General features: G+C 39.2%; 1 protein-coding gene across 3 annotated transcripts in view; it reads left to right on the forward strand.

The window, feature by feature from the left end:
• The window catches only part of gpc1a (glypican 1a), a 31,738-nt gene that overhangs the window by 11,300 nt on the left and 2,097 nt on the right, over positions 1–18,341 (forward strand). For all 3 annotated transcript variants that reach the window (XM_084416857.1, XM_084416858.1, XM_084416856.1), the window contains 6 exons: positions 11,624–11,782; positions 13,242–13,639; positions 16,761–16,926; positions 17,046–17,176; positions 17,317–17,454; positions 17,542–17,672. In XM_084416857.1, the coding sequence (XP_084272983.1) occupies positions 11,624–11,782; positions 13,242–13,639; positions 16,761–16,926; positions 17,046–17,176; positions 17,317–17,454; positions 17,542–17,672 (1,123 nt within the window). The remainder of the gene's footprint in view (positions 1–11,623; positions 11,783–13,241; positions 13,640–16,760; positions 16,927–17,045; positions 17,177–17,316; positions 17,455–17,541; positions 17,673–18,341) is intronic.

Raw genomic sequence — 18,341 nt, forward strand, 5'->3', positions numbered from 1 at the left:
AGTGGTCGGATAACGTTCAGATAGCACTTGAGCTGTCACTTTGAATGGTCAGGTTGTAAATGTTTCATAAATACATTTAAAAATGTTCCCTTTGTTTTTATTGGTCGTTAAAGTACCCTTTTGAAAAAAAATTATATATATATTTTGCTCTCGGAATTTGAGTGTGTTTAAGTTCAAATATATATATATAATATAAATTAAAGATAAATATAATACTAATTTATATAATTATATAAATTTACTTTTTATAAAATAAAAATGCAGTTAAAAATAACTGAATCCAGCAGCCAAACACACTCTAATCCATTATATCTGTTCCTGGTGGGGTTTTTTTCCATTTGTCTTGACCCTGTCAGCCAATGCGACAGACCATTAGGCTGATGAGATTTATTTATTGTGACATTTTTTATTGTTTGAGTGGAAGCAATTATGAAGAACTTATTATTTTGCATAATGGCTTGCCGTTTCAGTCACGGCACGTTTTCCTTGCTCACTGGAAAAACCTCACGCACCGAATGACAGCCACTGCGGTCGATAAAACTCACTGAGGGATTATAAAATTAATGCATCATACTGAGAATGATGGGACATTATTATTTGCTGTTTTTATAGTCTACTTAGTAAGCACATTCTCACTTTCTCCCAGCCTGGTGATTTGCGGAAAGCCCTGTGATTTATTGTTTTTTTCCTGCATGGTTTCTCTTCCTGTAGCTAATTGTACAGCAGTGTACTAGTGTGTATGTACCAACATACATGGTGATTACTTTAAGTCTATAGAGTGCAACAGCCAGTTCCGGTAACTTATAACTTATAAACTTATTACAAACTTATTATAACTTATTAACCTTTAAAGACAACCTTACTGTGAACTACAAAGTTGTTAATGGTATTTGATGGTATTTGCTTCTTTTGAAGCCATCATCCCCCATTATTTATAATTGTTTAACAGCGGAATTCGTTGTGAAAACTACATTACCCATGATGCTGCACAGAAAATTCCACCAATCAAGAGTCAAAACAAGCAAAACACACCAAAAGATCTCCGTAGCTCCGCCCACTCCCTTGAAGCACTGCAAATGATGTAATCGAGTCCCTATGCTCTCAAAATATTTAAATATGTATATGCATATTTAAAATATCTTGTTTTTATGTATAATCAACTTTTTTTAAATGAGTAGTTTTATATTTCCCTAATGTTTTCCCATGCGGACGACATGGATGACAGCAGATTGCCAAAATGCTCAGGCAAACGCAAGCAAGGCAGACCATGCAAAAGGTTCAAAGACTGTGTAAAGTCCAAAAAGTTGGTAACCAATGCCTTTTAGAAAAAAAACGCTTTTGTTAGCCTACTGATAGGACTGGAGTCAAAATATTATTAATTTTTACATGCGTAAAACTTTTTAATTGAGGAAAAATTACTAAATGCACATAACTTCAATATTATACACCAGCCGCCATGGTACGTATAGCCTACCAGAGCTGAATATTTCAGCACCAAAATCCAGGCTAAAAATACTTCTTAAGAAGAACTGAAGCAACCAGACAGAAGTTTTTGTGGTCTTTCTCTTAAGTTTCTCCCTCTCTCTCTTCATCTTAACCCCTTAGCCTGTTTTCCTCATCCACACTCTCACACGTGTCCTTGTCTCATACTCGATTAGAGATCAGGACGTCTGTTTTAACAAGGTTTGGCAAACACTGTAATGTGCACGATTACAAGCGCTGTTTGCACACACACACACACATGCACGTGTTCACTCGCACACGTGTGTGTCTAGGCAGCCGGGCAGAGTCTGTGCTGCGGTGTATTTTTAGATTTATGGAAACCTAGAAATGTCCAATTCAAAGAGCTGGGTTGTATGCTTAGCCATCTTTCACCATTAGCGAAGCAAGGCACACGTTTTAGAGCACATCCATAATGCATGCTATGTGTCGTGATCTCAACAAATGCTCAAGAAGATGAAGTCGCTCGTATAAGAAACGTATCTTTCCTGCCTCAATGTACTGCCTGAAGCAAAAAAGGTTTATTAGATGTTGCTAATAAGATATGATATGCAGTCCAAATATACAAATTTAGTATACATTTTTCATTGTAGATATACTGCATTTCCAAAAGGGAACATTAGAACAAGAAAAATATATGAGAGGATGGGATTTTATTCATAAGTTTTTAAGGTGGCATATTTTTCACCCTAGGCGACATTAGCCGTTTCAGAGCAAGTTATGTTTAGAACCCAGTTAAGAAGACAACTTTTTTTCTTTTCTTTGGAATAACATGCAAATGCAATTATAAATTGCTCGCAATAATATTTTATAATCTTTCAGGAACGTGTAGTAAAAAAGTAAATGAGCAGATTATGTAAATTAGCGCATTAGCGGCAACAAACAGGTTTCCATAACACTCTCCTCTCTATCATTGGTCCGTCAATACAGATAGCCCCGCCCCAAACTCACACCATTGGTTGAGCCACTGTTGCTATGTTGAGCTTGTCGGAATGTTCAAATAAAAAGAGTTTTGATTGCACCACAGTGTTCACAGTTTTTGTGGAAAACAACCAATGAATGTTTATTTATAGTTGTCTTTTACTTTAAAGGAGAACTCCGGTCAATTTTAACATTGAGCTCAGATTGTCGAGTTCACGCGCGTGATCATAGGTACTAAACCTATGCGCGTGAACTCGACAATCGATTACTATGGCCTTCCACCGAAAACAGGATGTAAACAAAGGTATGAGCGCTGGCTGAATTAACTTCATTTTTATTAATATCTCTAACATCTACTGCAGTCAGATCCACCCGTGTTCACTCGGAAGGAATCACTCACATTTTCTGTGCACTTGTAATGACACTTAAAGGATGTTAAGAGGCTAAAAAGCAGGCTTACTACTTGCCCCATTGAAGTCAATAGGGTGCAAATTTTAAAAATAGAATAACTCGGTGTAGGCAACACCGATTTTTGTCGTTGTTCTCTGTATTGACAGCACTCCAAATGTACAAAAAAATGAACTCAATGTTAAAATTGACCGGAGTTCTCCTTTAAGATGGGATGAGATTAAGTATTTTAACATCGGGAAAGTTCAATAAACTTATTGTTTTTTTACTTTTTGTACATGGTTTACCCCACACGCCTGTAATAGTGTTTTAAATGTTGGTGTTGCTCTTATCATTAAACTCGAATATCTAAGCTTATGCTATCTATGTAACACTAAGCTGTACTTTTTGTTTTAATAGTTTCCTAAAAGGCGCCTGTATATCATGTTCTATGTATAAAGTCAACAGGGTTGTATTTTCCGTTTGAACCCTCTCATATATTGTGTGTTATAGGATCATAGCAGCTCATTAGACCAACCTGTTATGGCCTTTATATTTCACACTCACTTCTGCTTCCTTGGTTCCCCTGGGTCATAAAACTGTAAACACGCATATGAGAGCAGACCATGTGCAAACTAAATCACAGTCAGGCCTGGGCAATTTTCACCGCCGATTATGGCCAGACCCCAGACATACCTCAGCTTGACGATCCTTCCCATTTACCAAAGAAAGGAAGGGCTGGCATCTCAGAACTACCTAGGAAATCAATTAAAAGGTGCTTTCCAGAGTTTTATAAGGCATACCGGGGCTTGCTCTGAAGTCGTCTCTTTTAGCACATAAAGCGAGCGGCCGTCAATCGCCTTTATTGCGGCTTTGTGCAAGGCCTGGTTCAGGGGTCACAAGCCCTTAACGTAAGACGGCACGGCGCCCGGGACTCTTTGAGCAGCCCCGCGACTCAGCAGGGTTGCGGATAAGAGAGACCAGAGGCAGATGGTTAAGAGAGTGCGAGAAACCCAGCAGGAGGGGGGTAATGAGTGCTAATAGGCACAGGAAGAGGTTGAAGAAAGGTCACCTGGAAATGTGGCGGAAGACCAGATGAGAAACGGACAGGAGATTAAAAGAGTCGGCCAGAGGTGACAAAGGCCTAGATTATTTTTTATACTGTATGAGAATTTAATCCCTCATCAGTTTTTATTCCCCAACAGGAACAGATTATGATGTCGGGATGTCCTGGGCACGGATGCCATACACCGGAAAGGGAACAGCACATTAAGACGTTATCAAACTAGATCTTTCCGTTTACACAGAATTCAAGTGTAGACAGTTAAGCTTATCTAGTTTTGTTGCCAAGTATAAAGTGGTGTCAGACCCATCATAGAGTTCTTCGATTAATAAAATGACCAAACTGTGACACAATTCTTGTCACAACTTTATTTTCTGTACTTTTACTAAATCCATTTGTGTTGGGGCAACATCAGTTGCCATTTGTTGGCATTAACTGAAAATGGGCAGGGAATTTGTAGTTCCCCGGCATTGCAGGAGACTTAATGGGGAGAGTAAATGTGTTTTTACAAAAGGGGAAGATGTAATGTTTAATGTCCAGAGCTTCTGAAATTTTAGGTTACCATTTTTGCGAAGAATTACGTTGTTTCTTTGGTTAAGGGGCGGGTACGTGAAGAGCATGTTAATTGTTGGTTTAATCAATGTGCAATTGCGTTTTAGCATGTAGCATGCTGATGTGTGTCATTGCTAGTTAGGAATTAGCTAGTCTAGTTCCTCAGTCAAACATGCGATGCGTCCGAAATCAAATACTTCCCTATATAGTTTGCGAAAAACAGTACACCAGAAGAGTAGTATGTAGGTGAAAAGTCCCCGGATGACCTACTACTTCTGGCGAGATTCTGAAGTGTGCACACGATGGCCACTGTCCCATGAGGCCATGAGAGATGATTTATGAATATAAGTGAAACGGCGTAACTGTAGGTCACGTGACAGTAACATGGCGGATGTAGTATATCCGAGTTACATTCATACTACCCATATTCATACTATATAAAGCATACTTTTCTTAACGGCAGTGAAGTAAATTCAAATTCAAATGTAGTATCTACTCAGAGAGTACGTGATTTCGGATGCATCGCTAGTGTTTGGCTTTAGAAGACTTTTATGTCTGAATATAGGGCACAAGTTGTATGGACTGCTCTTATGGTGGTTTTGCATTCCTTTTGCAAAAGCATGTTTCTTTTGAATAACAAAGTTGTTTTAATCTTGCTATTTACAGGAACTGTAAAAAACACCTGTACTGTTCTTAAAAATATGCACCATTTCTGCAGCTCATCAGGGCCCCCTACTGGTCTGGAGCCCTGGGGAAATGGTTGGCAGGACCGTGCGTTAATCCATCCATGCTTAAATTCAAATCCGCGATGCTGACACAAATGCGGAGGTGTTTGGCACACTTCTTTGACAGACAAATTTGCTCTAGGTTACACGCTTCCTCCCCCTTCTCTCTCTTTGTCTTCCTAACCTCATTTTTACTCTGCGTATTTTCCCAGTGTCCTCTGAGGACATTGGTCTGCTGGGGATTACAGAGATATTGCATTGTGTTCATTAAAGGCAGCTTATCCTCTTAATTGAGACCAATGTTTGGGCAAAGCGCCATGTCACCCGTGACCTCATATTTAAAAAGAAGGTCAGATTCAAAGATTAGTTTGCGAATTGCGGCCAGCTTAGAGTTTTCTGTGCCAGAGTTGCTATCATGTTCTGATATGTGAGTAAATCAGACAATATGGCCGCATATACACTGTCAACAAATTCAGTTGTTTGGCACATGCATGTACCTAAACAACAAAAAACAAATACAAGATTAGATGTAATGTATACATAGTCATCATGCTACATCGCTTCTTCGTTAGATTTAGATTTTTGCATTTTCTGAAGAAAATTTGACAATTAACAATGCTAGGGTGGTTACCAGGGTGTTGCTATGTAGATTTAAAAGCCCACTGAAGCACTTCGAAACGCACACCATTATTGACGTTATTGAAGTAATTTCCACTAAAACGGGAAAACGGCTTTTTTTAAATAGCCTATAGCATTTAGTTTATATCACAGCTCACCCAAAGCTGTTGAGCTCTGTAAAGCCGCCATTTCCTCCTAATCTCTAACTGTTTTTCCTCCTAATATCCTCCATATCCCTTTAAAATATAGCATTCTGTGCAGAATTCAGATGGGTCCGATACGTTTTGTGGTCTGCGCCGACTCGCTCATATGATCCGCTCCGTGCTATCATGTGTCTGGACTGGAGCAGACTGTGTGCGCACTGCGGTTGTTCGCGTTACATTAACGTGAAACCAGACTTCATTCACACCCAAAGGAAAGCATATTTACACTATCTGAATCTTTTCCTATCCACTATATAGTGCACTATGTACCATTCACTACGTAGAACATAGTGATTGTGTGAACAAGTGACCGATTTTAGCAGCAACTTCATCGTCTATTTATAATGTAGGGGGCACTTCAGGCTCTAGAGAGCATTTAATTGGACAGAAAATCGAATGAGAAGCTGTAGTGCAGAGTGATGTCATCAAAATCATGGTGGAATTGAGAGACTGTAAATTTTGAATCTTCTAAATTATTTTGGAGCACATTAGCTTACAGATAATAGTAAGTCTAACATATTCATACAAAAAAAAAAAACCTTCCATTTTGATTTCATGGGGACTTTAAGGTGTTCTTAGTGGTTGTTACTGGCTGAACTCAAAAAAGCTCATTCTTATTTCTGTGGTATTCTCGGTCACTCCTTCAAAGTAATTCTGTGGTATTTTTCTTTTTTTTTTTGCTCATTCATATAATTTCACAAACTTCTTCTTAGAAAATAAGAGTCATTTGTAGATAAGTCAGTATGTTAGTGCTTGAGTTCCACTTTTGTACTTTGAGCTCCACTTTTGTACTTTGAATAAACCTCTGAATGGGTTTCCATAAATTATTTTACTGCTTGCTGAGCTTGTTCCTGAGAGTTGTGCTATGTGGTACTTGTGTGGTAACGTGGGTGTGGCGTTTATAAGTCTTCCAGAAGGGCTTGGTTGGAAAGCAAGCTTACCAAACACTTTCTCACTCCTCAGAGACACCCTGTTAATCAGGCATGGAGGACATGAGCATGTTTTTTTGGCCAGCGCAGGGATTTAAAACCTCAGCCAGCCTCACCTGTAGATCCCCGCGCACCTGCTTCTGGTAAACCGGTGCCTGAGGCAGCCTTTGCTCTCATCTCAAAGGAGTCCACGCAAATCCTCTCCCAGGAAAAGAAGGAAAGGACGGAGATGGGAAAATAAAAGAACTATTCACATTGGTATGCCAGAGGCTTTGAAGATGAACTTGAAGAACATCCCTCTAAAGAACTTCCTCTTACTGCTTGGTTGTTCACTTTTAAAACGAGGCCCGTCTTTTTCTTCTGAAGTCAGTCCAAGTCAAATTTCAGAAGCCGATCCAGAAGGCACTGAGGCTATTTTAGTCTGATGTGTCAACATCAGTGCTTCTTTATGAATTAGCGCAGATTTTCTTGTTGGAATGCGGTCAACAGAACAGGCTCGTAAAAATCGTTGAACATATTGCTCTGCAGTTTCTAGGGTGTTCTCAATGTAGGTTTAGGTCTATGATCATTTTTGGACCATTTTTTTGTCCAATTCCAGAAACTTTTTCTAAGTATGTGAATGCAGATGGTACTACCTACGTTACTTTTACAGGCCATCTACTGTGAGAAATGTCACTGAGAAATGGTTTTTCCCAGTTCTTTGTTCAAAAGCCCTTCATTCTTTTTAATGATCTTTTCAAAAGCTGATACCCCGATGTATTTTGCAGCATGTAAGCAAATATCTAAGAGGCATGCAAGGGAAAAGAATGGAAAAAGAGCAGTCAGCACTACACCGCATGGAGCATTCATTTGATTAAATAGTCACCGGCCCTGAAGGGATTGCGCCAGTTGGGTTGAAAGCTACCTGCTAACAGTTTAACTTGAAGGGATTTGCTTCATCTGACACTACACAAGGCCTGTTTGTCATCCTGCTCGACTATTTGTCTCGCTGTCCATCTCTAACAATTAGGCTGTCTGAAGAAACCTTTGATTTTTCTGGGCAGACTGAGGCGGCTGACAGGTGATTCTCTGTCAGGCTTTGATTAAGGGTCTTGTTCATTTGGCAGCCTGTCGATTTTCATCCAACGGCATGACACGGCTCAAGGAGGCTCGAACAATGTTTATTCGGAACAGAAAAGAGATAATTCCTCTGGATTTATTTTTAGCTTATTGCCTCGGCGAACGTCCTGCATTCATAAAGAATGCATCATCTCTTGATCTGCCTGGAATTATGGTAGATTCAGTTTGCTCTTGCACACACAAGATCCGCCTCTGTTAGTCTTTCTTCCTGGCTACGTTCAGAATGCAATACTAAGAATGCTTACTAAGCAGTATACACTGTTTACCAGGGTGTATTCAATTAATTCCAAGAGGTACGGTCTCTAGCTTTCCTTCCCAGTGGAGGTCCGGACAATACTTTTTTGGAAGAGCTATACATTTCCATCAGGGCAGCCGTAGTACTTTGTAAAAGAAAAAATCCTAAACACTTAAAATAGTCCTCAAAGATGAGAATCCTGGGCCCCTAGAGCCAAAGTAGATGTCTAAGAATTTTTACCAATATTTATTTATTTTTTAAGTAAATATTTCTCCCAAATGGATATGATTATAAAAAGTTTAGATCAGATGTTTTATCATTCAGATTTATTATTATAAAAATAATTGTATTTGCTGCATTCTCGTTTTCTGCAAAAGTATCTATTAAAGGTATAGCGGAGGATTTTTTACTTCCGGGTGGATCACCTATACTATTGGTCCTCCTAATTGTCAATCATTCTGGTGAATCAATCAAACTTATTCAAAAAGTGGAGAGGGCGGGTCTTATCTAAAATTCGGAAAGATCCTCCACTATACCTTTAAGTATCTATTTTGCTGCTCATGGTGTTTCTGCTACTGTCGTTAAAATAACCGCTGATGTGCTGCTCACTTTAAACTGTAGAAACGAAAATTGAAAAATTGCTCAATTTATCCAGCGGTTCAGATGGAATCAATCAGGGATTTGAATACCACCTGTACTTTTATGAAAATAGTGTGTGAAACTGTAAGCGTTATGCTACGATAAACCTTTCAAACAGCAGTATACTACATTTAGTTATATTACTCATTGCATTGCATGTTTAAATTAGTAGGTAACGTCCAGTTATCATTCATTTAGTGATACAGTTTTGTATAAAAATATCATAAGGCCCTAAACATACGAGAAGAGTATGTAATGCTAGCTACAATGTGATTCCAAATCCAAAATGTGTCATTCTCAGCGTTGCCACTAGGAGTGCTATAACTTTCATTAGCTTTAACTTGCTTTTGCTGAGCAAGTTAGTAACAATTAAGCTGCATTTTTTACGCTCTTTCCCCTGCTAACTTCCCTCCGTCTTGTTCACTCGCATGTACGTCATTGCTTATGATGCACGAGTGCCCACTACTGGTGGAACCCTTGCTATGTGTTTCAATGGAATGCCTTAAACCCTTGTTCCCTTTCCACAATGGAGTGATTTATTATTTACAGTCTAATGAATTTGTTTTACGCACAACTCTATAGGCCTGTGTGTATGCTTGGGCTGTTAGAGAAAATATAAAAAAGGTAGCTACAAGTATTATGTTGTTAAATGTCAAAATAACTCCAGTATCATACCCTAGAGTTGTGTAGGGCGGGGGTAAATTAAGCGTGATCTGCTGTGACGTCATAATCGTGTTGCATTGTGGTCTGTGGATCTGCCTGAAGTGTACATATTGAGTAGACTCGCTCTACTCGGTCTGTCAAAATAAACTTCCCTTGTCCACTTGACGAAGTTAAACGCACTTCAAAATGGCGGATTCTCCCGAGGGGGCGTACTCATGTCTAAAAGTGGAGTTTAACCGCAGCCATAGTTAACTATTGATATGTTTATAGTTCTGACTAATATCATCCAGTTTAATGGGACTGACATTTAAAGAAAACTCTATCGCCCCCTTGAGTACTGGAGTTTGCTAATGCCACAGAAATGCAAGAACGTAAATGTACAAGACCTCACTGTTTAATTTGCGTACGCGTAGTTGTGTAGAATTTGTTCTCAATGATCATAGATGTGAAAATTTTTAGGATTGTGCTAAAACTATGCAGTTGCATTGTGAGATTCAGTAATCTATCCAGCATACAAAGGTCGTTTTTTTCTTTCTCACTATATTAGTTTCTTTTCATATGTGTTTAGTTAATGTGCAAAGCAAGATCCCAGCTGTAATGTAAGTGCGCATACATCTATGGTTGTGCGGTCACATTGTCGGCACAGACTCTTCCTTTGTGTGCCAGAGCGGGAAGAAAAGCTTCATCTGTCTTGTGTCTCGCGGTCCCTCGTCAGTACACATTAATATACAGGCCACACTCCCGTGCTGCTCACGGACTGCAATGAAGGGCCCAGGATTTGATGCATAATGACAGTGAAAGCTCTTTAACACCACAAAATGCAGAGCGACACGCTGAATATGTTCTTGGGATATCGCCACTTGTTGATGTACAACCGTACAAATTTCAAAACAGGCTCATTACATGCGTGCATGTGATATAATGCATCTGAGCGCGTTTGAAACCAGGCCTCATTGAAAAAAGGTCGTATTAGCAATTAAAGAAAAAACACGCAAGCGAAACATGGCCAGGTCAAAGTGTCTGAATAAATTTTGGTCCCAAATTTTTAAACATTTTACTGGTAGTCCACTGTTTGAAGGATTTTGGGGTATAATATGTCACAGTTTATTTTGCTATCCTCAAAAAATATAAAAAATTGCATCTGGTGTCTGATTAATTTTTGGTTTGACTGTATATATAATTTTATTTTAGTGTTATTTCAATTAACGAGAATAATTTTTATGTTTTGGCTTTAGTTAACAATAACAACATTGACAGACACATTATAAAACCATTAATTAATTGTCAGTGATTAAAAGTAACAATGCTTGGGCAAAGGCTTGTGTAAAATAATCTGAGTGGTCCTGTACGTCTTCTTACCATACTTTTTATTTCTATAAATAAAATATGACCTAAAAGACTTGCACTCTCGGCTAAACTGCATTTGCACAAATAACATTTCTTGCTACTAAACTGCAGATACACCAAGAAATCTGATTGGATAACTCTTTTAGGTTGACCATAATATTGCAAAGCAAATATTTTAGCCCCTCTGCTGTAGTCTTACCACGGTGAATGCATAAAATTGTGCTTCTCTGTGATTTTTCACTCTCGCTGCAGTCAGACGGCATAAAAAATGCATGGTAGCGATAGCATCTCTCGCTCTAGTTCCCTAAGTCATGACCCAAGACAAGCCTTAAATGGGAAAGTTGTTTGCTAACTGTCAGCCGGGTCCAAGAAGCTCCTGCTCTCTAGAGGATCTCATTGACCCATTGCTCTGTGTTCAGTGATGAAGCTATTTTGAAAAGTTAGCAAGCTAAGCTAAAGCTACTAATAGTTAAACTACAGTCAAGCTACCCTTTAGTTAGTAGACAGCTAAACTACAAGATACTAATACAATCAGCTAATATATAACATTAAATATCAGTTTTATTTGTTTTGTGGAAGTTTGACATCAAGTTTAACATTTATTTCAAATCTTATGGAGCTTGATATAGGCTTTTATGTTATTGGAGTAACTGGCATCTCTGGTGCTATAACTAGGTTAAAACCTCTGCTTAAATCGTATTATCTTTCTATTCCATCTGCAGGCGAGCATCTCCGCATCTGCCCGCAAGGTTACACCTGCTGCACCAGTGCCATGGAGGAGACGCTGTCGAATCTAAGCCGCCGAGAGTTCGAAGGCCTGGTGAGGGAAGCAGGACGCTCCATTCAAGCCTCGCTAAACGCCCAATACAGGATCTTTGACAGTGAGTCCACTAATCAAATGTACTCAGTCTTACAGTTGGTCGTTGTGTTTGCAGCTGCTAACACGTCTGCTCAGTTTTTCCACTGTACGGGCGGCTATGTTAGCAAAATGATTTTCAAACAATCCAAATGTTTAAGGTGTCATTTCCCCACCCACTGTGTAAAGTTGAGGAAGAACAGAGTAGCGACTGCAGCAACTCGCAAAGGAAATGAGATTTAGAGGTTTTACAGTGTACTTGTACTGTCACGGACAGCTTTCTTGTCCAGAGCAGTAGTTTATGAAACTTCATCTGCTTTTAGTTAACATTTTTCATTTATCCATCTGCGGGGGCTAACGAATGTGAAGGGTTAAACAGTTGCAGTACTTTGAAGCCCAAATTCTCTCCTGGTTTGTGTCATTGTAAGCCTAGATAAAAGGAAAACTCTGAAGTTCATATGCTTTCACACCGAGTGGTCCTCGGAGGGCAATTACATTGGGTTTTTATAGCCTTTTACAGCAGTGCACCATTTAAGCTTGATAAACTGTAGTGACGCCAATAATGATAAAGAGATTTAGATGTAGCTGTTCAGTTTCATGACCCAAATCAGATACTTCCTGCATCCCATAGAATGAGAATGCAGCAATCATACGTGCATAATATACATATACATATATAAAACAATTATATGAATTATTAATGCAAGAATTGTAATCAATAAGTTACCTGAATGTTGAACTTATAGTACATGTTATTGATATTAATGATTTTTTGTGTATTTCATCTTATAAATCCCACTAACAGGCAAAACATGCGCTTGATCAAGAACTTTTTTTTTTTTTATAAAAACTTAAATATTTGACATTTCTATTTTCATGGAATTAACACTACAATCAAACCAAATAAAAAATAAATATCTTTTATATTTACCTTTTATACCATACATGGTGAAAATATGAAATACATCAAATAAATAATATTATTAAATCTGCAATGTAAAACACAATATTCCACAGATATGCTTAAAGCTGCAGTCCGTAACTTTTGGCGCTCTAGCGGTTAATAAACAGAACTGCATCCGTCTTGCAGAAGAACATTGTAGCCAGAGCTACTTCTACTACTCCGCAGCGGTACGTCCCGACAGGTCTAAAATAGTCTGAATATAAACACTTATTATTGGTGTACCATAGTGATTAAGGAAAAGACAAAAACACGGTTTGGAAAATGGATTCATGATGTACTCGCTTATTATACACATTTGTAAATTTTGAACACAAAAAAAGTTACGGACTGCAGCTTTGAATGAATATTGTTTGTAAGTTATATTAAAAGCTATGTAAAATATTCAGTAGTCAGTGTGCTTTAATGTTGTTGTACTGAAATCTGCAACAATATTGGCAAACAGTAGTCAGTGGACTCAATTGCATGTGATTTCTTTATTAGTTTCACTCTATGATAAGTGACTTCCTTTATGTCAATGCAGCATACTTTCTGGAACTTCTAAATGGCTCTGAACGGTGGTTGGAGGAGGCGTTTGTGGCCGCTCTGGGGGAGTTGTACCGACCTAATGCAGGAGTGTTCCGTGACCTCTACGCCGACCTGCGTCGATATTACAGTGGTGCCGCCCTGAACCTTGAGGAGATCTTGGACGAGTTCTGGATGAAGCTCCTGGAGCGCCTTTTGAAGGCGTCTGACCCTGAGACGGCCTCGCTGCTCTCTGACGACTTCCTGGAGTGTGCCTCCAAGCAGACAGAGACCCTTCGTCCTTTTGGAGATGCCCCACGTGAACTGAAGGCCAAGCTGGTGCGGGCATTCATCGCTGCTCGGGCATTTGTCCAGGGCCTTAATGTGGCTGGAGAGATTGTACGGAAGGTGTCTCAGGTATAGTGGATTATTTTTCTTTTGTAGGATGGTGTGATGTAGGCTCAGGGCTGTTAACCAGAAGGTTGCTCGTTTGATTACCTCAAGACCATACTGCCCTTGAGCAAAGTAATTAATCCCAGGGTTCTCCAGGGTGACAGGCGGCATTCATGCATGAAAGTTAAAAACAAACGTTCTACTAAATAAGTTAAAAATAAAAAAAACAGAGTTTACACTTGGTAAGACCACCTTTAGCAGTATTTCCAGTCCCTACCAACATTTAACATCTTTGAAGCTGGAAGATTCGCTTTTTGGTAAAACCATAAATTCAACAGTGCTCAACTGAATTGAGGTCTAATTTTCTTGATTTGTAAGACCCACCAAATGTCTTTTACATCTTTGTTCTGTAGAAAGATGAGTCGTCTACCAATCATTCTCAATGCTCTTGCAAACCATATCATATTTTTCTCCAGAAACCATACTGTCATTGATATTTCCAAATGAGTATTCCAGTGTGACTTCTTGGGGTAGGTTTGCACCATGTTAGGGGTTAACAGTTTAGGACCCAAGGACCAGATGTTTGAAAGAAGACCCGGAGTCAGAATTATAAAAAATAGAAGAAAAGTTTTACTGAAGATAGTTTGCAGTTTCATCAGCAGAAGTCAGCTTCAAGACTCACACAGGAGTTCGTAGGCCGCCCCGCTTACAGTTACAAAGATCACAGCAGTTATACCATTTCCAAGGTCTAAGCTACGTCATTGCTTACAGGCTGAATGATTCTTACTGGCCAAGAAATTGATAAACATAGTAATTTTCCACACATATACAGATAGACAGAAGCATATCTCCATAGATTATGCCGCTGACACTCGGACCCTGAAGTTAGGCACGTCGTGACCTTCCAGGTCGCAAATTTGGGTTGCTGGGTGCCAGCATGTCTCGAACAACAACTCAGTCAATCTCCAACAATGCCAGTGGTTCCTTAACCTGTAAGCAAGAAGACTAACACACACACCCGGCACACATCTTTTCCAAGGTTGGATTTGGCCAGGCTCTAAATATAAACAGGAGAGTCCTCTCAAAACATCAAGATAACAAGTTCTTTCTCTCAGGATAGGACACTTTATCCTAAATGGAAACTATCGGCTTTAACTGACAAATGGTACCTTAAACTATAGACTTAAATGACCCCTATGTGTTTTAACATGTTGAAGACCTTTCTCAAAAACAAAACCAGTCCGTATTTAATTTCTGGAAGCTGGGATAAATAGGCAAGCAATGTTACTGCATTCAAATATCAAATACTGACATTAATGAATACATGGAAAGAACATTTCAGTAATCACACTGGTAACTTCTATAACAAAGTAAAATCTCCAGAGAAGTCATTCAACTCATTTGATATTTAGAAGGAAAAGTACCTTGATTATAATCACTCATTACATATACATTGAAGCAGCAGTGGATTCCAATCCACTCCCTTCAACCAAATATAGCGCTTTACATCAAAGTCTTATAGTTCAGTTAAGGTCTCATCAGACCAGGGATTCTCCTCCAAGTCATTGAGTCTTTGACATGCCTTTTGGGCAAATACCAACAAAGAAGTGATAACAAAGCCTTCCATCTTCCACATTCCTTACGAGCCAGATTTGTGTTTCTGTTCTTGAAGTGCTATTGTTGCCTCATGATAGTTTCTCCCATCTATTTATTCTATAAATGTAACTCTTTAGCGTTGCCAAACTCTTCTTGTCCAGACACCCAGTTCTGGAGGAAGTTCAATTCTTTGCAGATGCCCAGTTGTTTCATAGTTTCTCACATTCATAATGATAAAGATCACAGTGCTTCAAGGTATATTTAAAGTGTCATGACTGGTATTTTTTAAGACCTTTGCCTCAGATTTGATTATAATTATCCTTCAGTTCTGCGGTTAGGGTGTTGCCTTGGAAAAGAAGTGTGTATTCTCCTAGAGACAGGTGTATTTGACATTAGAGTTCTACGGCAAGGGGAAAAAATCTTCAGTGAATCATTGTTCCATGGTGTAACACTGTAGAATTAAGATAGTCCAAGGAAACTGAAGACTCTTTTATATGTGGCTTAAACTCAAATATGTCTTTCTTTGATTTAATGTGCTGCAAAACAAAAAAAATCGTGCATACCATTGAATGCCACACCCTCAGTAGGTGGTCTGGTTTCATTTAAAGAGGGCAGAACCTAGTTGCCTTGAATGTCAATCAATAGATACTCCCAAATTAATCAATATTGGATCCATGACATCAGGACAAATGGCTACACTGCAGCATTCCTGAAGATGTTTGCCTCAAACCAACACAAGGAAATTTAGTCCAAGTCCTTAGTGGCTGCCCTACCCTTCCCTAGAACTCCCTGCTGCTCTGACAAATGAATGTAGGGCGCAATGGTACCACTCTGTTCTTTAAGGGATTTCTTACAGAATTGGATTTAGTCTCCTGGTGCCAAACTCTCGGGAGATTCCTGCTAAGCAGACCTAAATTCTTGCTGATGTTGGAAATATATCAGTCTGCAATATTGAATGTCTTCTGGTTTCAGTTATTTTATGTTGTCATATGTAAAAGCTGGATCCATTGCATGGCACATTTAGATGGATTGTTTAAATGGCTTAAATGTCTATGTTTAGTCATAGCTGTTTTCGTATTTGCATCAGTTGCATGCGAGGCAGGTTCACACATGGTTGTCATAAAATGATTCAACTGAAGTTGCCTTCGGCTAATATACAGCATGATTACTCTGCCTTCCACACTTGACTTTCCCAAAAGACTTAAAAAATTACTTATAAGTTTTTCTTGCAAAATACAGTAGATGACTTGAATCCACATGTAGGTAATAAGCAGGTACTGTAACATTCAGGAAATCAAGCGTCCTCACAGCAAGTGATTATATATGCCAGTGTTCATGTGCAATTTACTTATAACAAACTTGTTTAGCCGATACTAAAAGGACTTGCATGCTTTTATTATGGGCACAGTTCCCCCGAAGCAATACTGGGTTAATTGCCTTGCTCACAGTGTTGTTAGTTCATTGATTAACAACCAAGGCTTCAACCGAATGTTGTTCTTAAAAAAAAAAAAAAAAAGTCTATGGCAACTAATGCCAACTTTTCCAATAGGTTCCTCTGAGCACAGAGTGCAATAGTGCCATTATGAAGCTGGTGTACTGTCCTCATTGCCGAGGTCTGGGATCGGTCAAACCTTGCGTCAACTACTGCAAGAACGTCATGAAGGGCTGCCTGGCTAATCAGGCCGATCTAGACACTGAGTGGCAGAGCCTTATAGGTAAAGCAGAGATTACACCACATTAACTCTTACTCTTTTGTTGATTGCTTAGCTCGAAACAGAAGACTCTCTTGACACTGTTAATTTGTCCACACATTCTGTTGTTTTCAATCAATCAGAAACCATGCTACAGGTGGCCTCCAGTTTTGGTGCCGAGCCCAGTATGGACACGGTGATCTATTCAATTCCCGTGCGAATCTCAGAGGCAGTTCTCGCCATGCAGGAGAACATGGAGATCTATACCAGCAAGGTTAGGACATTGGATTTAAGCATCTATTTTAAATTTGTCTGAGTGGGTTAGATTGAATGTACTTATATGAGTTTAAAGATTTATTGATCACGTAAGGGCCATTTGTACAAATATACACGTTAGTTTGTGTTGCGTTTCAGGTTTTCAAGACTTGTGGGGACCGTGGTGAGGAAGGCACACCAAGCTCAATATCTGAGGAGCCAAAGAAGAAAGGAAGTATAGTTACTGCCCTGGAATACAAACCCAGTCCCAAATCTGCAGCCAGACTGGAGGTGCAGGTGTGTGTATGTGTGGCAACAGATCAATTTCTGGCCAACGTTTATGAGATTTATACAATGTTATTTAAGTGTGTGTGTAATTCCCAGGTCACAGACGTGTCCAGCAAACTCAAGGAAATGCAATTTTACTGGATCCAACTCCCTTCGGCTCTGTGCAGCGGTAAAACGGCATCCACAACCGGCGCTGATAAATGCTGGAACGGCATCACCAAAGCCAGGTATTATATCTAAAATCTTCTCATTCTACAAAGAGAGGTGTTCATTCAGCTGGTCAGTACGTGTAATTTGCAGTTTTATACTGTATATTCAATCAATTTGCATGCTTCTCAAGCCTAAATAGATGTGCAGGATTTTGATGGATGACTATTAGGATGAACGCACATTATGAATTTATAGATCGTCACTCATGGTCAGTGCTGGCTTGACTGCATCCCTCCCTCTTTTTGCGGCCAAAGTCGTTAAATTGATTGTTTAGCTATCACTGCCACTGAACTGAACTCCCATTGCCCAAAGTCATCAGAAGTGATTAATCACTGGATGCGGTTTAGATGTGCGTTCATTTGAGAAGATTTAAGGAAGTACAGCCAAACAAGCTTTATTTTTAGTCATTACTAATACCTATTAGCTTCGTATAACCAAATTTGCAATCTCCTGAGGGTAATTAATGCATACTGATATGTGATTAGTGGTGTTTGCTAACGCAAGCATCCCTATTACTATTAGATTACTATTAGTCATAATTATGGTTCATGCACAGAAAAAGGAGGGACTTGAGACAAATCTAAAGACTAGAATATCATAGAGACTTGGGGACATAGAGCTAAAACACTGTAGCAACCACATAGCAGATCACTCAGAAAACCATAGCAACATAATAAAAACAGCTC

Source organism: Rutilus rutilus, assembly GCF_951802725.1.
Source record: "Rutilus rutilus genome assembly, chromosome: 8".
Lineage (NCBI taxonomy): Eukaryota > Metazoa > Chordata > Actinopteri > Cypriniformes > Leuciscidae > Rutilus > Rutilus rutilus.